Source organism: Pteropus medius, unplaced genomic scaffold, assembly GCF_902729225.1.
Source record: "Pteropus medius unplaced genomic scaffold, Ma_sr-lr_union100, whole genome shotgun sequence".
Classification (NCBI taxonomy): Eukaryota; Metazoa; Chordata; class Mammalia; order Chiroptera; family Pteropodidae; genus Pteropus; species Pteropus medius.
In genome coordinates, this window is record NW_024341894.1 from 3,256,575 (window position 1) to 3,278,501 (window position 21,927).

The 21,927-nt window shown below is 43.1% G+C and overlaps 1 protein-coding gene and 1 long non-coding RNA gene across 2 annotated transcripts; both read right to left on the reverse strand.

Moving 5' to 3' along the window:
• Positions 1 to 1,875: 1,875 nt before the first annotated feature.
• Positions 1,876 to 21,213, reverse strand: NANS (N-acetylneuraminate synthase). Its single transcript, XM_039856061.1, has 6 exons — positions 20,963 to 21,213; positions 17,266 to 17,481; positions 7,635 to 7,734; positions 6,656 to 6,810; positions 3,938 to 4,204; positions 1,876 to 2,113 (listed from the first exon to the last, which is right to left on the reverse strand). The coding sequence occupies exons 1-6, from the start codon at positions 21,092 to 21,094 to the stop codon at positions 1,904 to 1,906; spliced, it is 1,080 nt and encodes a 359-aa protein (XP_039711995.1). The 5' UTR covers positions 21,095 to 21,213; the 3' UTR covers positions 1,876 to 1,903.
• On the reverse strand, positions 13,170 to 16,722 carry LOC120597495 (uncharacterized). The gene is made up of 2 exons (XR_005651386.1): positions 15,901 to 16,722; positions 13,170 to 15,791 (listed from the first exon to the last, which is right to left on the reverse strand). It is a non-coding gene; the product is annotated as an uncharacterized LOC120597495 (long non-coding RNA).
• Positions 21,214 to 21,927: the final 714 nt, after the last annotated feature.

A 21,927-nucleotide genomic window follows, 5' to 3' on the forward strand; every position in this document is an offset into this window, starting at 1 on the left:
TCTATAATCTATAATGAAATTATAGATTATAGAAGGGCTGATTTGCAATACTATCATATGCAGAGTCACTGCAACCTGCAAATACACTGAGCCCCACATTCCCCACCTCCCTTACACAGTTCTATTTTTCCCCCATTGCACATATCACCTTCCCCAGGGCAGCCTAGTATGGCATGAAGTGGCCCATACCTCACCCACACATATAAACACAGGCTATCGTACTATGTGCCCTGATGGGAAGCATGTTCTACACAATGGCCCTCCTTCACAATTCTCTCCAACACAGTCCTCTACACAAAAGGCAGTTAAGACCTGTGATCTCAAGCTCTTTCAACTCTGCGTCTCACTGATTCCTACCCTCTGAGAGAAATCTACCTGAGGTTTACAGAGTAGCCTGGGCCCTTCTAACATCTCCATCGGGAGCCAACTGACTGGTTCCCTGCTTGAAACCATCCCCTGCACATTGTCAGCTAGAGCCAGGCCAGGCCCTTCCCTCTCTTTCTTCCAGACCCACATCCTGTTTCCAGGCCCTGGAATGCATCCCTCTATTACCGTATTATGTCCCTTTTTATTAGGAAGTCTTAGATGTTTGCTTAAATGTCACCTTCTCTGCTGTTGTAGAAAAAAGTCCACGGAATCAGAAATTTTGATCGCCTATTCAAGGTCTGTTTATAGGGAGAAATGAAAGGGAATAAATACCAGCCAGAAAATTGATACTATCACACTTCAGTTTTTAGCACATCAATTTTATGAATTTACTTTTACACAGGAGTACAACCCAGGATCCCAATCCTACCCCACCCACATGAGTGTCTTTCTACTCTTTTGGGATCTATAGGAGAAGGAGGTTCTATACTCACAAGTAAAGAAACGTCAAATGGCTAATTTATGTATTTGAAAAGAGAGTCAAATATATACTTTGAAATAAGAGTTATTAGTAATAAACAAGGCCAAATGTGAACAAAGATTAAGAATTTGTAAAAACACTTGAAAAGAATCATTAATCTCTATTGGTTCAAAAGAACAAAGGGGAATATGACATGGAATCTTTGTGAAAGGTTCATGCTGCTCTTCGAGGAACTAAAACAATCTTTTTTATTAGCTGGGTTTATAATTTCATTATAGATTATAGAAGGGCTGATTTGCAATACTACCATATGCAGAGTCACTGCAACCTGCAAATACACTGAGCCCCACATTCCCCACCTCCCTTACACAGCTCTATTTTTCCCCCATTGCACATATCACCTTTTAATAACTGATTTACTTACTGCGCACATGCCCCCACCTGAGTGGAAGATCCGTGAGGAAACAGATTTGGGTTGTGTCCTCAGGACCTGAAGCAGGGCCTGGCACATCTCTGTTCAGAGAAGGAATGAATGCCATTTCCCTCTTTCCTCACGGAGATGAGTGCTTTGGGCATTTCTTTGCCTGCAAGACCCTTTGACCAACCACTTCTCTACTACCAAGTGATCGCCATAGAGCTAACTGCACACAGAGCCCCAGGGTGGGCAGGGAATAGAGCAATGGAGAAAGAGAGACAGCAGGAGGTGTGGAAGGGAGATTTGTGGGCAGTAAGAAGGAAGGCTTGTTTAAAGGAGAGGACCCATACAGCCAGAGCTCATCCCTCTTGTACCCATACAACTGGAGGGTGATGATTTAAATGCTTTTGAGCCCACCTCCCCTTCTGGGCCAGCCAACTTGAAGCAGAGATGATTCTATTTGCTCTTTGTATCCCTCCAACAGGCTTGACATGAGCCTGGCCCCAAAAATGTCTGCTGTCTAGGGCTGGGGAGCGGATGAAAGCCAGGTCTGAGGAGACCACCACTCCTGCCCCACCTCACCCAGCCATACGCCACAGCACCAGCAAGGCAATTCAGAATCCAGAGAATAGCACTTTATTTTAAGACTTGATTTTTTTGCCATGATTTTCTACTGATTCTTCTCTGATGGTGTCGTCTTCTTCGACAGTGACCAGGACCTTCTTGCCCACCAGACTAAAGATGTCTTCAGGAGGGTAGCCTTTGGGCTCACCCACCTTCACAGTGAGCATGTCCAATGTCAGAATGGTGCCTTCTGGAATTTTCACTTTGGCCACCACAGATTTGCCCAGCTGTGAATAAAATTAAGACTCAGTGTCAGTCTCACAGAAGTAACTAGTGCATGTTGCTTTGCATCCAAGGTCCTTGATCAGTCCTCATGAGGTGCCTTTAGAATAGGGACTCTGTTTTCCCCTTGGTGCCTAGAGCAGTATCTCACACACAGCAGGGACTCGGCCAGAGTGGGGTGAACTCATACTCAGGGGAGGGGCCTTCACAATCAAGTGCAAAGGAAAGGGCTCAGGTTATGTTACCAAAAAGAGCAAGGTCCAAATCCCAGTCAGCTGGTCCAAATCCCAGCTGTGGCTGAGTTTCTTGGTAAAATAGGAAACAAGTGCCTCTATCTTGCCAGACAATGATAAAGATTAGTGATAATAAATGTAATCTACATAGAACATGGAACATGGAATGCTCCTGATAAATGAAAATTATGTCATTTACTTTTGTCATCATTTAGTTCAATATCTCATTTTAAGCACAGGGAAACTGAGGCCCACAGAGGGTGGGTGACTTGGACAAGGCTGCAGGGGGCTGAGATGAGAACCTAGGATTCCTCACTCCTTGCCCACTGCTCTTAAGGGACACGAACCTTATGGCCACTGTGCTCAGTAAAACAAGAATATGGAGGGCTCACAAAACGGTATGTGCCACTCAGAGGACAGGAAGGGGGGGTCTCCTAGGACAAGGCAAAGGATGTGCAGGTGCAGAATGAAGGATACTGAAGTTCATGACTGGCGTTTCTATGTCTTGTCCATATCCTGTTAAACAAATTACCTATTATATTACTGTACATCCTCCATGTAAATGCCAAGGAATCAATATGGAATTTAGTGCCAGGACAAAACATCTGTCAATGGACAATTACCAGGTTATGCATCCTGTTACATTCCACTGTGTGCTCCGGGAGCCAGGAGACTCAGAACTAAATTAAGTGCTCAACTCTCATCTGGTTTCTGGTACAATTCTCTTCCCTTTTCTTCTATCTGGGAGTTTGTTTCTTTTTACGATTATTGTAATTTCCTGGTGTATATGCAGCTTTAATTTGAGGGAAGCGAGTAGGGCCCCACTAGAATAAAGACAACGTGCTTGATGGTAGGTATTTGCCTCGACCCAGAGAGCCCACAGCCAATTAGGGGTATCTGCACTCCTGGCAGCCCGGGACGCCTAGGTCTGAGACTCAGAGGCAAAGACCAGGCCAGGTACGGCTTCCAAGAAGCCCAAATGATCGGAGTGCCAGCAGTACTCCTTGGGCTCACCATTTCCTGTCTGAAGGTCAATGCTACACAGCTCACACTGCTCCTGAGGGGATATTTGTGTCATCCCCCACAAACTCCCTGTGACGACCCACCACTCCCATCTATCCACCAGCCCACTACGACAACCTGCTGCCCCCATTTATCCAGTGCCCCACCCCGCCGATTAGGGATGCCTTAACGCATCACAGGCCCTTCTCCCACTGCCTCACAGAACCTTCTACCTGAATGTTTCTCAAGACTTACCTACTCCAAAGGACCCCGGACTTGACCTATCTGAGTGCCTCACGAGGCCCTGGACACTACCACCATCTCCTTACACTGGGAGTCGGGGGCCACAGGCTTCAGAGACTTGGTGAGAAATTATAAAATGATCCTAGGCGGCCAGAGGAACTGCTAAAGTTCCCTTAAACAACATGTTTCTCCTGCTGCTAATAGAAGCCCAGAGAGACTCTGAGGGCTGGAGCGACATTTATCATCCCATTGACCAGGGCTCAGGCAAGGTTAGAACTGACTCTACCTGGCAGGTAAGCCCACTGCAGCCCTGTCAGAACAGTGGAGCCCGGCAGGGTCGGGAGAACCCACCTTTTCATTGCAGGCCATCTCACAGGGCAGCAGCTGCTTGGTCGGGGAGCCCATGGCCCTTTCCACAAGGCGCACGGACTGCACCAGCTCAGCCAGCTCTCCAGGCTCCAGTGAGGCCGAGTGATCACTACCCTTCCAGGTCTTGTCCAAAGTTATATGACGCTCCAAAACCTTGGCCCCCAAAGCCACCGCGGCCACAGATATGGCTATGCCTGTTTCATGCCCAGAATACCCTATGGGAATGTCAGGAAAGACCTTCTGATACTCCTTTAAGATAAAAAAAGAAAAGAAGGTTAAGTATGATGGTGCTTTACCCATATCTTCTGGAGTCAGGCCGATCTGGGCTGGAGTTCCAGTGTAGCCACTCACCATTTGTGAGACTACGGGCAAGATACTGAGGCGCTCTGGGCCTCTCCTCACTGGGGATAATGATACCTGTGGAGGGCTGCCCTAAATTCATGAAAAGCACCCAGCACACTGTAAATGCTCAAAAAGTAATGGCTATTGTTAGCGAGAATGCATTTTAAGAATGTTTCACCTTCGCAAACCACCGGGAATAACAACAGAGCTATAACCAAATGCCTAAACTCATTCAAAAAGCATCTGTCACATTTAATTAGCCTGAGCTGCTGAAAGCAAGTGTGCTTTATGCAAAAATAACATCAATAATATATATACAGCCCAATCTCAAAACAATCCTTCGGTGGAAATGCTAAATAATTAATCTGTTATCTATAATTCACTGAATGCAACAAAAGACATTCTAAGTCAAGTGACTCTTGTCAGTGAGGGTGACCAGAAAGCTTAAGTACAGTAGAAAGACTCAGAAGGGGTTTAATAAAAAGGACAGCTGAGTGGCGAAGGCCTTAAAAACCAGGCTTAAGAGTATGTGATGGACAAGGGAATGCAGGTTGCTAGGTTGGGGGATTCAAACTGCTGAAATATGGTAGGCTGGGCCTAAGATGGAGAGGGCTGGCAATTTAATGCTCATTGTGCCCTGGTGTCAAGAGACCAGACGTGAGCGCTCCTTGGGTAGGGACGGAAAGGAAAGGGGGACCATACTGCACAGAGAAAGACAATCAAGGCAAATATTTGGAGTCACATATACTAAATGTTGATTACGGTAATCTCGGCGGGATGTGATTATAAGAATGTTCACACTTTCTATGTCCTATAATTCAAAGACATTTGAATTTTTAAAAATTATGTTTAAATTTTAAAAATAACCATTTAGAGATAGCTAGAAATAGAGAAAAGACTATTAACTAGGAGAGACAGAAAGTTTAGATAAAATATAACTCAGTTTTCAAAAAAATTTAATTTTTTAAAAAGTTAAATATGAAGACTGTAGCAACATATACAAAAGCTTACACTATCATAAAAAAAAAGTCAAATACTGTCCTGAAAGAAATATATAAGAGGAAAACTAGTTAACTGCAATGTAAGGATTATATGTATGTATAATGTTTAGAATTACACTAATATTACTATAATGTTTTTGTATGATAATTAAACATAGATACATTTCTAGTTAAGTTTCAAGAGCTGCCAGGGGAACCGATAGAGTTGGCCTGAGACAGTAAGAGACAAAGGATTCTAATCCCAGCTTTTCCACAAAACTGCTGTGAGATCTCAGCCAAGTAAGTTCTTTACCCTTTGGGACTAGAATTCGCCATCTGTAAACTGAGTTGGAATAGACAAATCCTGGGAGAGAAAAGGCTCCGTGAAAGTTGTCACTGTATCCAGTTTGAGCCTCAGGAATGCTCAGAATTACAGGTAGAAAATAACAGAGCTGGCAAATAAAACAGAGCAGGAAGAGTCAAAGGTTTCAAGAAAATCAATATGAAGAAAAACAAAAACATATTTGTACACCAGTATCCTAACAGCATTATTCACGATGTCCAAAAGGTGGAAATATCCAAAATGTACACTGATGAATGGATAAACAAAATATGGTACATATACACAATGGAATATTACTCAACCTTAAAAAGGAATAAAATGCTGACACTTACTATAACGAGGATGAACTGTAAAGACATGCTAAGTGAAAGAAGATGATACAAAAGGACAAATACTGTATGATTCCACTTATATGAGGTATCCGGAGTAGTCCAATTTATAATGACAGAAAGTAGAACGGTGGTTGTCCGGTGTTGGAGGAGGGGAAAATGGGCAGTTAGTGTTTAATGCATTTAGTTTCAGTTTGAGATGATAAAAAAGTTCTGGAGATGGATGATGGTGATGGCGGCACAACAATATGGATGTCCTTAATGCCACTGAACTGTACATCTAAAAATAGTTAGAATGTCATGTAGAATGTCATGTACATTTTACCACACATACAAAAACGACACACTAAGAAAGAAGATGAGCCAGCAATTCACAGAAGAGGGACCTCTAATGGCCAAGATGCATGGGTAAAGAACATGTACATAGATAACTATGAGGACTCTACCTTAAATTTTAAAATGGGCGAAATTAGGATGTTTTAAGAAAATTTAATTTATAATCACCCTCTTTAGAATGTATCTGCTTCCTTAGCTGCATAGTTGGTTCTAATTTGATTCTGTCAAAGGATGTTCAAATTACGAAGCATGTCAAAGTTGGTTAGAATTTTGGTTGCAAAAAAGGCTACATTTTCCCTGCAGTAAATGACTCAAGAAAAGCCATTTTGCAGTGGCCCAATGAGACAATGGCCCTCTCCCTCCTGCTCACCGAGATGATGCGCAGGTTGACATCCTCAGGCAGGAGTGGGTATGCACTGGTGCACTGGAGAAAGCAGAAATTGGGGTTGAGGGGCTTCACAATCTGATAGACTTGCTTCATGGTGTCCATTGACTGCATCCCGCTGGAGATCACCATGGGGCGGCCTGAGTAACCCAACACCAACACCATCGTCACTTTCTTTTTAGGAGCTCTGACTCTCCCTCAAGCACACCCCAACTGCTGGTCTCATCATTCAACTGAATTCCACAAACATCTCTCACACACTGTGCCAGCCACTGTGGAAGAACAGAAGTGAGCTTGGTGGGTTCCTGACCTCAACCATGGTTAATGTAGACTTCCTTCACCCCTCAACATCATTTAGCAGAGTGAAGTGAATTAAGGAGTCAGAGGAATTTCACATTCCTCAGGAAAAGATGAGCATTTCATTGGATCAAGAGGTGTGATAGGGTAAGCAAAGACCCCAGATTCAAGAGCATGAGTGAGTGTGAGGCCCAGAGCTGCTACTTACTAGTTATGTGGTCTCAGATACCACATCTATGAAATAAGTACAAAGCATCTTAATCATGTAACCTACTTCAGTCCCAGGGTGGTTGTTAGAATCGAATGATATGACTTGTGTTGTAAAACCACATTACAAATTATAATGTGCATATATTAGACATTATGATATACCTATAGAGTATTTCTCAAAGAGCTTCCTCTAAGAAGTTTTATATATAGTGTCATATTCTTAATTTCATATTTCTAATAAGTTAAAAATAATTTTAAAATTTAAAAATTCATATAACAACTGTGTCATCCTTAACTTCTTCCCTTTCAAGTCAGTACACAAAAAAGTGGAGGTATATGCGGATTACAAAGAGGTTTCTAAAGTCTGTCTTCGTAAGACCCCCTTTACTTGCCAGCAAAGGAGTAAAAACGAAGGTTTGGACTCCTTTAGATTTTATGACAAAAATTAAACACTTACCTTTTTTGGCTGTCTTTTCCAGGTAAGGAAAATTGTTAGTGTCCCCAGATCCAACTTTGAAAAATGGAACATTCAGCTCATGCAGAAACTCAACTGCCATCTACAAAAACCAAAGGAGGTCTTTTTCACTATTGTTCAAAAACACTGCCCTCAAGACAGGCAAGGAGCCACAAACAAACAGAAAAACCCCTCCTCTTACCAGCCAAGGGGGACTCTCAACAACTTGAAAGCAGGCAAAGATTTGTTATCAGTCATTTCATTCAAATCAAACATTCTTTCTTTTTTTTTTTCATAGCCACCCATCCAATACCCAACAAACATTGTGTGCTGGCCTGACCAGGCTACAGAATCCAGAAAAGAATCAGACCCCTGGCCAGAATTTCTTCCCCAGGGGCCCAGGGCCCAATGAACAAATGTAAAAGGGTTATGACCTAATCTTGACCCAGAAAGACAAGCAGGGAAAACGAATGTCCCTCAAAGGCCTTCCCTTATGCAGGGCCAAAAAGCCGGGAAAGAGGCCATTTCAATCCTTGCCAAAAGTGGAAAAAATGGAGCATTTATGGCCCAGCCCTGACACGTGATCTACAGCTGGCAGGACCTATTAAACCCAAGCCCTTTCAGACCTCAAATCAAGCCATCCACAGAAAAAAGAAACCTCAGTAGCTTTTTATTGAGATAACACCACTGGCTGAAGTCAGCTATCTAGAGCATTCCAGCATCCTTATCTGGGATTCATCAATAAGACTCAGGAGATTGACAAGTGTCAACAAGAACTTGCGGAAAGAATCAGCAGAACGCAAGTTTTAAGAGTGAAATCTCAGTTTGCTGTTAAATTACAAGAACCAAAAAACTACCTGTTAATACTATTTTTTAAAACATTGAAGTTGAAAATCAGAAGTGGGGAGAATCAATGTCTCAGAATGTTCCCAAATATCTAAGTTCTATCCTACAATACTGCCTGAGTTTCCGAAGTGAGTTTGGTAGACTTGATGAGCTAGGTCAGTGCTTCTCACACTCTTAATTCAGGCACACGAATCTCTCAAGGATCTTATTAAAACGAAATGCAAACTGACTGTCAGTCTAGGGTGGAGCCCAAGAGTCTGCATTTCTAATAAGTTCCTGGGTAATGCCAAGGCTGCCGCTCTGTGAATCATACTGAGGAACAAAGAGCTAGATTACCATACCTGAATATTCAAAGGGCACAGAGGAGGTAAGGAACAGTAAGAAAATGTCATTCTGCCTCCAGTTTCTTTAAGTCAACCCACTGCAGCCTGAGCTTCCATCCATCTTCCCAGTGGGTGATGAGCTACTCCAATCATGGTGACTGCACTCAGAAAATAATTTTCTTCATACTTAAGCCCTCTACTAATGTACTGGTTAGAGCTGCTGGAAAGCAGTACAGAGTGGCTAACCCGCCAGTGAACAGTTCAAAGGCAGTTTGCAACCCCCTCTGTCCAAGAGACACTGTCCAGGGTGGCCTGAGCGCCACTCACCTCCAAGCGTGCTAAGCTACCTTTGCTGCAGTTCTTGCTGCCTCCTTCATTCTTCTTTATTTCTCCCTCATCTCTTTCCCTTCCATATTTTTCTAGCTCACTCCTGTGTTAACCAGCCCTAGAATGGAACTGAAAAACATTCGTTTTTAATATACTGATCGAACAAAGTCAAACTTTCCCACCTCTCTCACTCTATCTGGCAGATAGAGTGTTTTCTATTTTCAGAGGGAAAATTCTATGCTAAGTTTTCTCCTATATAGTTTTCGATTTGTGAGAGTGGCTTATGATGAAAAAGTCTCCAAGAGCATGCATAGATATATGAGCCCACTCGGGAAAGGTACAAAGTGAGCAGGGGCAAGGAAGGAACAAATGCGGAAAAAATACTTCTCAAAAGCTTACCCACAGGGGTTGTAAAATCTACACTTTTCAAACGAGGAGGAAAAAAGGGGCAAATTCCTGCTCCGAAAGGATTGACTAGATCATTTTGCAGTCCTGGGGAAGCAGCCCCACCTAGTGGCCATTTTGAAAACTGTCATTTCATATTGATCTTTGCACAGGGTGCCAACTTCAGTCATGAGCACAATGCTAGTTAGCCTTTCAGGTCTGTGCCCAGCCTCCTCAGGCTGCATCGGCGCCTGTGGCCCCTTTCTCTCTGTGGACTCCTTGGCTTCCCCTAGCCCTGCCCACCCAGCTGTCCATCCCCTTTCCATGTAGGGATGAACGCTGCCTGGCGGCCTCTAAACTTCTCCTTCCCACTCCATAGCAAAATGCCTTTTGGAGTCAGCCTGAAAGTAACTCAGCCAGTATGACCCTCCCTGGGAATCCACCCGAGTTAAATACACCAGCAAACTGGTTTGGGTGAAACCCTGCATTGCCAGACCTCCCTCTTACAGGGTCCTAGTAAATACACTTGTCTAGCTTTTTCACCCCAGTGTTTCCCAAAGTTACTCAACCCAGAATCCTTGTTTATTTGGGGGGATGAGCTTTACTGATTCTAAATAAATTAATGAGAATTAACAATGTGTGCCCATTTCTGTATAACGTCCTATGAGAAACTTTGGGACCCACTGATCTAAGGGGTAACAGAAGAGAGAAGCTGGGGTTCTCCATTCTAAAGCCCCTTCCATTCCCCTCAGTTTTTGGGTCCTGGAGGGAAAGGAAAAGAAACCTACAGTGATGAGCTGGGAGAAGACTGAGTGCTGGAGCACTGCCAAGGGTGAGGAATGATGGCGGGGAAGCATGGAACCGAAAGAAGGTTGGGCCTGCCCTCAGCCCAGTGTCCCTGTCAGACTGCACCACAGCCTGGGCAGGAGGCCCCCTGCTGTGGTGGTGGCAAACGAAAAGAGAGGAGGAGAGGGCACAGCGGAGGCAGGCACTGGGAGTGACGGCCAGCTCTGGTGGGATGCCCCATTTGTGTGTGAGGGCAGCATGTCCTTCAGGGGCCACCTCGATGGTCATGGCTTCCATTGGCTTTCTGAATAAAACTCTCCATTTAGAACAAAGGCATTCTGCTCGTCTCAGCAGAGTTCCACGTGTCACTGTGCAGCTTTTGCCCAGATGCCCTGGTCGTCTTCTTGGCCTAATAAAATCCTGCCACACCTTAACCTTTCCTTAGCAAACAAAGAACACCCAGGAGAGCATGCACAGTAGAGAAAACAGGCACTCAATAAATGCCTACTGTCCATAAGGAAGTTAGGGTCGATAAATACCCAGAGCTACTTGCCACGTAAATGCGAAACAATGGACCAACCCGCTTCCGGCAGGTGGGTAGATAGGATATGCTGGTTCAGAAGAGGAACCTGGCTGGCAAAGCAAATTAACTCTTGTAAAGACTCTTAAGGATGCATTCCCTCTCAAGTCAGTCAAGAGACTAGCTGGAAATAAATAGCATTCTTAGGACAGAGGGATCTCCTTGCCCGGATAGTATGAAGCAGAAAAACTCCAAAGGGTTCTAAGTAACAGAATAGCTATCATTCAGTGGATGCAGGTGTTGGGCTGCCCTGGCACCTCACAGGCTTCTCACTGAATCCTACCACAGCCCTGCGGGGTGGGCATCTTTATTACCCCATTTTTATAGACGGGGCACCTGAGGCTCAAAGAGGTTAGTCACCTGAGCCCATGCAGTGTCAGTGCCAGGACCTGGACTCACTGTGGCTGCAAAGCACGCATTCTACACACCAAACCGAAGTGCCTCCTGGTAAATCAAAAGGGCACAAGCCAAGAGGCAGCCCCAACTACCAACGCCCATGCTCCTTTCCATCTTCCAAGGGCTCCTGCTTCTTGCCTCAAAGCCACCTGGGAACAAATGACCTAAAGTGACCTTTCCTAAGCAGCCTCACAGATGCAAGGAAGTGCCCTCTCCTTCAGAATCCACGTTCAGAAGCTCGGGTGCCTGGAAACATGGACTGAGTAGGAAAGTCCTCATTTCGGGCATAAGTCACCTTAGTGACGGGTTCCCTGGTCCTACAATGACTCCATCCCTACAAAGGCCGGAAAAGCCTTTGGACAGCGGCTAGTTCACACACACAAGAAAAAATAGAGGCCCAGAGCACGGAAGGGAATTGCAAAGCAGAGCAGGACAAGAACCCAGATGTGCCGACCCTCAGCCCATGTTGCTTTCTTCAACTGTAGCTACTGTTCGCTGAATGCCAGCTGTGTGCTATGCTTTAGGTGAATGATCATTTAATCCTCATAAAGACCTCACAAGACGGGTTCAGGTACTAACCCACTTTATAGCTGAAGAAACAGGAGCACAAAGAGGTTAAATAACCTCCACATGACACACCAGGAATAACAGGCAGAACCATATTCAAACTCAAAATCTGACCACATAGTCCATGCACTTAACCACTGGACCGCACAGCCTGGGTACACACCATACAGTCTAGGTATGCGTCATTCAGCATGGGGACCTAAATGTTTTGGTGCTTACACTCTTCAAAATTACTAAGGACTCTACAGAGCTCTTGTATATAAGTTCTATCAATCTGTATTTACTAAATTAAAATTAAAACAGGAATTTTGGATTTCTAATTTTAAACTTTTTGAGATAATTATAGCTTCATATGCAGCTATAAGAAATAATACAGAGAGATTACAGGTACACTTTACCCAGTTCCCCCCGATAGTAACATCTTACAAAACTATAGTGTAATATCACAACCGGAAGAGTGACACTGATAGAGCATCACTGATCTTATTCAGATTTCACCATTTTTACATACACTCATTTGCATGTGCATGTATTTAATTCTATGCAATTTTACCACATACACAGACTCACGCAACGATCACCAGTCATGACAGAGAGTTATGCCATCACTACAAGGTTCCCTCCTGCTCTTGCATAATAGTCACTTTCACCTTTCTCCCCGCCCCCTCTGATCCCTGACAACCACTAACCTGTTCTCTATCTCTATAGTTCAAGAATGTTGTATAACAGAATCACATAGTATGCAACCTTCTGAGACTGGCTTTTTCATTCAGCATGACATCCTTGAGATCCATCCAAGCTGTTGCATGTACCAGTAGTTCATTCCTTTTTATTGCTGAGTAGTAATCCGTAGTCTGAATGTATTAGTATGTTCAACAATTCATCTGCTAAAGAATGTCTGGGGCTACTACAGATAAAGTTGTTATGAACATTCACATACAGGTTTTCGTGTGAAGCTAAGTTTTATTTCTTTTAGAATAAATTACCAAATGACAACTGGCGGGCCACATGATAAGCACGTGTTTAGTTTTATAAGACTCTACCAGTACATTTCAAATGGGTGAACTGTAATGTGAATTATATCTCACTAAAGTTGTTTTTTTAAAAAGAAAGAAACTGACATATTATTTTCTAGAGCAACTGAACCATTCCACATTCCCACCAGCTTGATCCATTTTCTCTACATCTTTAGCACAATTTGGTGTTATTGCCACTTTTTATTTTAGCCATACTGATAGTTGTGTAGTGATATCACATTGTGCTTTAAAACTGAGAAATGTTTCAATCACAAACATACACAAGTGCAAAAGAAAATAGATAAATCAGACATCAAAATTAAAAGTGTTTATGCTTCAAAAGAACCATCAAGAAAGTGAAAAGATAGCCCACAGAACAGGAAAAGTTTTTGCAAAGCACATATTTGATTAGGAACTTGTATCTAGAATATATAAAGACAAATAACCCAATTTAAAAATTAGCAAATGATCTGAAAAGACAGTCCTGTGAAGAAGATATACAAATGGCGAATAAGCATATGAAAAGATGTTCAACATCATTAGTCATCAGGGAAATGCAAATCAAAACCACAATGAGATACTACTTCACACTTGCTAGGATGTCTAGAATCAGAAAGTCAGATAACAAATGTTGATGAGGATATGGAAAAACTGGAACCCTCATACACTCCCAAGGGGAATATAAAATGGTACAGCTACTTTGGAAAAGTCTAGCAGTTCTTCAAAAAATGTTCAACATAAGAGTTAGCATATATATACCCAAGAGAAATGAAAACCTGTACATAAATGTTTAAAACAGCACTATTCACACTAGCCCAAAAGTGAGGACAATCCAAATGTCCATCAACTGATGAATGGATAAATAAAATGTAGTATATCCATAAAACTGAATATCACTCAGCAATAAAAAGGAAGTACTGACACATGTTACAGCATGGATGAACCTTGAAAACATGATGCTACATGAAAGAAGCCAGACATAAATGACTTAAAATCGAATAACTGACATCTCTGTTTTAAGATTGACATCTCTGACATAACCTGATTCTACGTATATGCATTGTCCAGAATAGGCAAATTTACAGAGATGGAAAACAGATTCATGGTTGCCTCAGGCTGGGAGAATTGGAATGAGGAATGACTGCTAATGGGTACAATTTTTCCTTTCAGAATGATAAAAATACTCTAAAATTATGTTGATTGTCATGCAATTCTGTAAATGTACTAAAAACTTTAATTGTATACTTGAATTGGGTGAATTGAATGGTAGGTCGATAAAACTGTTATTTAAAAAAAAAACAAAAAACGCCTCTCATTAGCCACTACTAGAGGAATGATGTCATCACACATTACATAGCCTCTGGAAAATGCCACTGTGAGAGAATGACAGTGAAAAAAGCAAATGACATTTGAGTACCACAAAGATATCTAGTTCTGACACTGCGAAACTTCTGAAAGTTCTCACGAATCCCCTGATGGGTTCCCGGACCACACTTTGAGAACTAGTTTGTTTATTTTTGTTATTTTAGTTTGTTATTGTTGTTTTTAGCTGTCACTGCAGTGAAATTCCCAGATGACATTTCTTCCACTTCTCCTTGCTTTGGATGGATTCAATGCTAGGTATGGTCAGGTTTTAGGAAAACTGTCCCGAGGAAGCAACTATATTGTTCCTAAACCACTGAGGCTAATTATTTTTAACAAACCATTCAGGACTTAGTTCTCCAAATGAAAGTACTTCTCAAAGTAATTATTCTGGGAAAGGCTATATGCTTATTCCGAAGACAAGACTAGGGATCCAAAATACTTCTGTACTCTTTTTTGGAAATTCTCTCTAGAGCCTGTTTATGGGTCATGCAAAGACAAACCTGTATCCTTACTGACTCATTACTATGTCAGTTCAGATCAAAGGTTTCGCCTAGGAATTTTGAGTCTATTCATATTTGGCACAAAAACAAGCAGCAGTTTCCTGAACCCAAATCTGCCCTCTAAAGATGAGGACTTGGCTGTCCCTGAGTGTCTGAGTCTTACAGGCCATTGCCAAAGAGCAAGCCCATAAGGTTCTGAACTCCACAATGCTTGAAACAAGCAAGTAATGAAAAAATGTCATTTCTTGGGTATGAACTTCCTTCCAACAAGGTATTTACTAAGCACATACTATGGGCCAACACTGCGCCAGCATCTGGGTTCACGGTGGTGAACACACAGACATGGTCCTGCCCTGAGAAGTATGCTTTACATATGTGGTCTCTCCTGCTCCACAGGACAAGCCTGCACAATGGGCATTTTTAATCCATCCACCTGCCCTTTACCCATGAGGAAACAGGCCGCCTGGAGAGACGCAAGAAGAGTGTGGTGAGGAGGGCAGGCTGGAGTCCCCTGGGTCCACAGCAGCCTCTGCTGATCAGTAGCTTTTGACTCCCTCTCTCTGTTTCAATATCCTCATTTGTGAAATGGAGATAACACCCGTCCTATCTCAAGAGGTTGTTAAGAGGAATAAAAGAGTTGATACATTTAAAATCCCTAGCACAGAACTTGATATATCAGAAACACTCAAGAAATATTAAAGATTCTTATTCTTGATCACTTGGTATGTTAATGACAGAACCAGAAACAACACTTAAACTCTTTCTGACCCCAAACCCACATTCTTTCCTACTTAACCTTTTTTGACTTACAGATCCTTTCAATGATCTGATAAAACCCACTAGCTCTTTTGTTTGGCTCATTCATTCATTCTACTACAAAGTGCCAGGCACTGGGGATATGGTGGGACTAACAGTCTGGTAGGCGGGAGCGATAATTAACACATCATTACAGAAGTAAAGAGCACCAGAACAGAAAGAACAATGTTAACAGAACAGAGTTTAACCAGGGCAAAACCAGCTGTGTGACACTGTACAAACTTCCCAGCCCCTCTGAGCCTCCATTTCTTCATCTGTAAATTGAAGCATATAGAGATAAAATATATTACTGTATGTGAAAACACTTGGTAAACCATATAATTCAAAAATTGGAAATTATGATTGTAAAATGTACAGCTATACCTGAAGAATGTTATGCTTATGAATCCTGTGACTGAAGGAATGAATCTGGGCTACAGTACTGAAGCCTGGACTTGTCGAGTCTCCCGAAGGTCTCTGCCTCCCCACCTTTTTTTAAACTATCAGTGGCATAGGCTGGATTTATGCTTCTTTGGACTCAATTTACAGATACATTTTGGGATTGGAACCATGGCTCAAAGGGTCAGGGGCCTAGAGAATGAACTGGGGTCACTTCAAATATTCTGGTTGACTAGAAGAATCTCCAATATTTCAAGAGCCACACAGATGTTCTTAGGTTTCATCTAATGATCCATTCCTGCAAAGCTATCCTAAGGAAAGAACCCAAAACACAGAAAAAAAGACGTTCATCTCAGTATTATTTATAAACACACACACAAAAAGCATTCTGCATGTCCAGAAGTAGAGAAATAATTAGTAGATTATAAATCCCCAAAAGAATTATTGTAATGGCTGTGTGTAGTGCTAGATGGGTGCTAGCATAATTGGGGGGATCACTTCATAAAATATATAAGAAAAATCAATCAATCAATCAATCCTCAAAAGAAATATTACGCCGCTACCAGAAACTTTAAGCACAAGATGTAAGGAGTTATATGCCAATTATATCTCAGTAAAGCTGGGGGGGAAAAAAAAACAAGATATGGGTAAAAGCTTGTGGTATAATGATAACTGAGAAAAGTATACATGGAATGAAATATTCACAAATATAAAAACCAGGCAATAAAATATGCATATAAAAAAGACTTCAGGAGGAAATAAAAAAAAAGGAACTGCCACATAGGGATTAAGAGTCAGTTTTTTCTCCCCTTTACCCTGTGATATTATTTTATAATTAATATTCTTTTACATTCTAAAAAAGAGCACATGAAGGACTCTTGAGAAGCCAGGACACAGAACAGATGGGACCCGAGACCTGGCACCAGCTAGCCTCTTCCAGGATGTCAGCATGGCCACTCCCTTCTGGATGACGCCAATGCCACCCCACCCAAATCAGCCAAGGCCACTCAGCAAGGGGTGGACACCTGTCAGAACTGAGTTTTCCACTAGGGGGAAACTGGCCTGGCAGGAGTTTCCCACAAGCTTGAGGGACTCTGAGATTCCAGTGTGGCTGCCCCCTGCTCCCAGAGACAACTTGTTTTGAAAACTATGGTACTCTTCCCCCTCCGGCCTCCCGTTTAGTTGGGTGTTTATCTGGTTAACACTATGGGGAGCTCCAGATTCAGAAAGCACAAAAAAGTCTAAAGTGAGCAAGGGCTGCGGCGCTGGCTCTAAGCCAAAAGCCACCAGGCCACCTGCTATGCTCTGAGTCTGTTAAAGTGACAAATGACATAGTGGCAGAGGGCTCACCTCATCCATGCCAGAGGCAGTGAAGAAGATGCCAACCTCCTCAGCATACCTCTGCAGCTCCTTGTACTGCGCATGGCTGAATTCCAGGTGGCGCTTGTGTTCCCCATACGTCTTACCCCAGGAATGCTTCGAAGCATACGGCCTCTCCAAGGCTTTCCGATTAAACTTGTACTCCAGCTCACTCTTCTGGAACTTGGCACAATCAGCTCCACACTCCTGCAACACACATTAGGGCTTTTTCCAATGACCCATCGTGGATTCTCAAAGAGAAGAGAAATGTTGGGGCAACTGCTATGACATTATTATCTATAAAAACAATGCTGATTTACAGAGGTTGGTAAGAACCCCTAAAGAAGAGGAACAGGAGATGCAAAAAGTCTTAAAGGAAGAAAGGTCAGGGATGGAACTTCCTCCCCTTCCCTCCTTAAAATAGGGAGGAAAAAAAAAAAAGGCAGGGGCCTTTTTTGGGCTTTGCATTGCATTGTAATATTTTTAAAAATTAATCAAACAGTTAAGGAAGATATCAAGTTGTGTAACTCAGTGGAGGGTAGTAAAATGAGCACCAAAACAAAATTTAGCAGAAAAATAATCAGAATCTGACCCTAACTCTTAGATAAATCACTTCCTGTCTCTGGACTCCCGAGTTTCTCCATTTATACAAATAGCTGCTTTGGGCTAGCTCCAGGACCTATAACTGTTCTGAGGAGCCCCCCTTTTGGAGGCGGGAAACAAAGGAACAACTCTGCTTTTAGCCGTTTTGCATTTGTGCTTTTCTGTATGACATCCTGTTTGAAGAAGAGGTTCTGGGCAAAAAGCAAGGAAATAAAACTTAGAAATGCCTTAGCCTTACTGAACGGAAGCTATAATATAAAAGCTGGATTGTCTGGCTATAAAAGCTATAATTATATTGCCAGTCAGCTTCTGATCTCTCAAAATTATTTTTAAAAAACCACTCAATAGAAAGATTAAGAAAACTCTCTAAAGTCTCAGCTTACTGACATTTCCGTAGACACAGAGGTATTCATGCTGTTCAAAATCTTGGCTCCAAAAATGTCTGTGCTAAGAGTGATGTTCCCACTCCTGGAAAAATCACAAGATGGCACAGTCAGGACATGAAACTGGAAAGAAGTTCAAAGAACTTTAGAAATGAAAGTGACGTTGGGCAACACAGTTCTCATTGTCTAGATGAAGATCCCAAGGCCCAGAGTGACCAAAGTCGCACAAGTCTCCAGCAGAGCCAGTCAGACTGCTTTCCTACAGGATGCAGACCAAGTGTGTCCTGGCCCAGGGCTGCAACCTGGATCCCTGCTACACCCAGGTCTCCAGCAGGCTAATGAGGTCTTCAGAGTGTCCCTTAGGCTCCCTTTGCTTTTCACCTCTATCTCAAGAAGTTAAATGGCTTGCCTGCATCTGGGCAAACCTTCCCTTTACAGGAAGAAAAAAGTGAAGTAGTAGATACTACTAAAGACAAGAGGTCAAATAAAATCCTACTACATGCCACACGACAGCAGTGTGGAGAACAAGTTCCTCTTCTTTTCTCAGCTTCTTTCCTAAAAATAAGAGATTTCCTTATCTGTTTTACTATAACGTTGATGATTTCTTTGTCCAAGGTTTTGCTGCATCTCTACTGACAGAAAACAAGCAGTAGAACTCCAGGATGAGCCAAGGTGTGATGCTCCAATTGCATCAAAATTTGAAAGTTAAAAGTATATTCAATTAGCAAATCTCTGCTTATAATAAACTTATATATCATTATAATAAAATAAATTGAACAAAATCAAGCACAAGAGAAAACAATGCAACCAAGAGACAAAATAAGAGATGAAGCTGCTGCTGGTGTAACAGTATACTGTTTTACAGCAAATTTTTAAAAAACAAGAACAGAGTACACTCTACAATAATAATAAGTACAGTATAATAAATATAAAAACCAGTAACATAATTATTATTATGTACTGTACATAATCATATGTGCTATACAGCTGACTGTTGAACAACATGGGTTTAAACCACAAAAGTCTACTTATATGTGGATCTTTTCAATAAATATAAAGTCTTCCATATCCCTATCCACATCTGTGGACAGAACCAATCCACAGGTGCAGAGAGGCGGCTGTATGCATTGTTCTTCCATTTTAAATAAGGGACCTGAACACCAGCATTTTGGTATCAACAGGGGGTCCTGGAACCAATCCCCTGTGGCTACTGAGAGTCGACTTAAGTTTTTAGGAAGTCAAAAGTTATGTGCAGATTTTCAACTGCGAGGAGGGCGCTCCCTAATCCATGTGTTGTTCAAGGGTCAACTGTACTTTTATATAACTGGCAGCTCAATAGGTTTGTTTATACAAGCATCACCACAAACACAAGTAATGCATTGCACTATGACATTAGGATGGCTACGACGTCACCAGGCAATAGTAACTTTCAGCTCCATCATAATCTTATGGGACCACAGTGTATCTGCAGTCCATCCTTGACCTAAACTTCGTTATGTGGAGCATGACTGTATTGCAAATCTTATGTGCCAAGCACTGTGCTATAAGCTTTATGTAAGTTACCTCATTTGATCCTTACGACTCTTAAGCAAGTACTTATGAAGCCTGGTTTTCAAATGAGGCACTGAGGCTCACAGAGATTAAGTAACTAGCCCACATTCACACAGCTGGTAAGTGATAGAGTCAGGATTTGAACTCGGAGTCCTGGCATATTAACCATCTCACATTCCAAACACAAGGAATGGCAGGCAAAAGAGACCACAGGAACTTCCAGGAACTTCCGGAACTTCCAAAAATTCATCTTCAATGTCAGAGACGAAAAATGATAGGTGGGAAGGGGCCAGGTCATCAAGGTCTTGAAGACTATGTGAAAGGTGAGGAAAGAGTGAACATACAGAAAAATAAAATGGAGTCATTTTATCCAAGCTGCTAAATTACTAACATTATGAAGGTTGAGGAGTGAAGAAAATTATTCTTTTTCCTAACTTGCCTGAGAATTTAAATTTTTGAACTTTCCAGTGTTGCATAAACACCTAAAGACAACAGTTTGTTGTGTCATTGCCCAGACATACATCAAACCTACAGATAGCTCTCAGACTATTCCCTAAATGACCTAGGATATGTCCAGGCTTCCTAGCATCCATCAACCAGACTGCCTGACATCTAACTGATAAGTGTCCTGGACCAATCCAAGCGTTAAAAATGCCAGGACTGATTATTCTCAAGGATGTGACTTTAGTTTAAGAACTCTACTTTTTTCTTCGGAATTTTTGCCTAATTCTGTTTCCAAACTCTAAAATCCTTGAATAAATCTTTGTTATTTATTTCTAGCCAAAGCCTCCTGATTCTTTTTGAATACCTTGGGAAAAGTTTCCGATTCTACCTACAGGCAGTGGAGAGCCACCGAAGGTGTCAGGCAGGGGTACGGACTGATGAAATCCGCCAAGAGGGGGAGAGCGAGGTCAGGTGGGGAAGCAATTGCAATAATGCAGACAAGTCAAGGTGGAAAAGGAATGAAGAAGAGAATTCAAAAGACTGAGATATGGACTTGGCAAAGTGGACACCATGCCCAATCCAAGAGGCAGAGGACGGTGGTCCCAGCTCTCGGTGGCTCCGCCCCTTCCTGGAGCCCCGCTTGCAGGCCGGCCTTTCCCAGGCCCCGCCCCTGCCGGCACCCCTGAGTCCCGCAGCGCTCCCCTCACCTTGGCCACGCGGATCATACGCTTGGCCACGTCCAGGTCGCCTTGGTGGTTCTGGCCGATCTCGGCAATGATAAAGCACGGGTGCTGTCCGCCCACCCAGCGCCCGGGACACAGCTCCAGCTCCAGCGGCATCGCGGCCGCTCGTGCTCCTGCGCCCCTCGGCCCGCCTGGGTCCGGCCGCCACTGCCTCAGGTCAGTTGAGTCGGCAGCCCAGCGGGCCCACACATCCACCCCGCCACGTCAGCCCGCGGCCGCCGCGCGGCCAATCATCGGGCCCCGCCTCGCTCCCAGGAGAAGGGGGCGGAGCTACCCGCTGGGACGGCAGTGTTGCCGGAGGAGGAAGTCCGGCGTCCTCCGCCCGGCTTGGGCGCGTGGCTTCCGGCTGGCTAGCGTGTCCTTGAATGTCGGGGGTCCCTACGTGTACCGGTGAACAAACATTCCCCGAAGAAGGCTGCCGGCTGCCTTCGCAGGGCGTAGTCTAGGTCTAGGGCGTGGGAAGAGCGCGTCTTACGGTGTAATGGAAAAAACGGATTCTGGATTTCGAATGACAATGCTGGTTCCAGCGCAGCCCCTGCCAGTAACCGGCTGTCCATCATGCATATGTTAGTCTTTCTGAATGTTACTTTCCTTTTTCTCTGAAACAGAAAAATTATATAGAACCTACCTGACAAGATTTGTGAGATGATGTCTAGAAAACCCTGATTACAGTACTTGGCCCATAGTAAGCTTTGAATAAGTGGTAGCTTTCCTATTATGTGAGAGGCAACAGGTTTCAGAAAGTTCCACTGACTTGTCCAGAGTCATTCAGAAAGTCAGAGAAGAGCTCGGACTAGGATCCTTGGATTGCTTCCCAGCCTAGGAACCCAACTATGTTGGGTTGTAGACAAAGTTGAGAAATAAAAGCCAGTTTGAAGGAAAAAATAACATTGATTCCCACCTTGACTCACCAGGACTGATGAACAGAT

Bases quoted from the DNA above. Each gene is read 5' to 3' on its own strand.
- NANS (XM_039856061.1), bottom strand. From the start codon at position 21,094: ATGCCGCTGGAGCTGGAGCTGTGTCCCGGGCGCTGGGTGGGCGGACAG. The intron at 17,482-20,962 runs GTGAGGGGAGCG...TGTGTGTTGCAG, and splicing joins GTATGATCCGCGTGGCCAAG to GAGTGTGGAGCTGATTGTGC. The intron at 6,811-7,634 runs GTAAGTGTTTAA...TGGGTTACTCAG, and splicing joins GGAAAAGACAGCCAAAAAAG to GCCGCCCCATGGTGATCTCC.